Raw genomic sequence first — 468 nt, forward strand, 5'->3', positions numbered from 1 at the left:
AAAATATGTTATTCTAATTCAATGGATAAAATTCAATAGTCAATACAAACCTTGCTTTCAAGAGGACCAACTTCTGCTCCTCTGGAGACATGAGTGTTATATACACCCTGAAATGTCAACAGTGTGTTCTGCCAAAGCTGGATTCTGAATCTCTAATTTAGGCTGGATGATCGATTTCATCAGTGTAGTTTGCTGACCTCTTCTCATCTTGTTTATCAACAACAAGGTATAAACTCTATCTGATGAAGGGGAGGATGGCAAGTTTGTATACTGATGTATTAGTTAGGCCCATGACTGTCAACAGAGGATTTTGGCAGCATTCAGAACCCGCTCTTATCTTTTGGTTGAAACTTCTTCTTAGTCTGCTGGCTTTCTCTTCATCTTAAACCGACTGTTCTCTCTGCTGGGACGGATGTACAAAAAGGTAAAAAGTCTTTTCATCTTGGGGGGTGGGTATTATTTTTTAAA

General features: G+C 38.7%; 1 protein-coding gene across 1 annotated transcript in view; it reads left to right on the forward strand.

Annotated features, from left to right (window-relative positions):
* Window positions 1-161, forward strand: part of LOC119588870 (E3 ubiquitin-protein ligase listerin-like) — an 11551-nt gene extending 11390 nt beyond the window's left edge. The window contains exon 6 of the mRNA XM_037937509.1: window positions 63-161. Coding sequence (XP_037793437.1) covers window positions 63-161 — 99 coding nt within the window. The remainder of the gene's footprint in view (window positions 1-62) is intronic.
* Window positions 162-468: the final 307 nt, after the last annotated feature.

This window comes from Penaeus monodon, chromosome 24, assembly GCF_015228065.2.
Source record: "Penaeus monodon isolate SGIC_2016 chromosome 24, NSTDA_Pmon_1, whole genome shotgun sequence".
NCBI lineage: Eukaryota > Metazoa > Arthropoda > Malacostraca > Decapoda > Penaeidae > Penaeus > Penaeus monodon.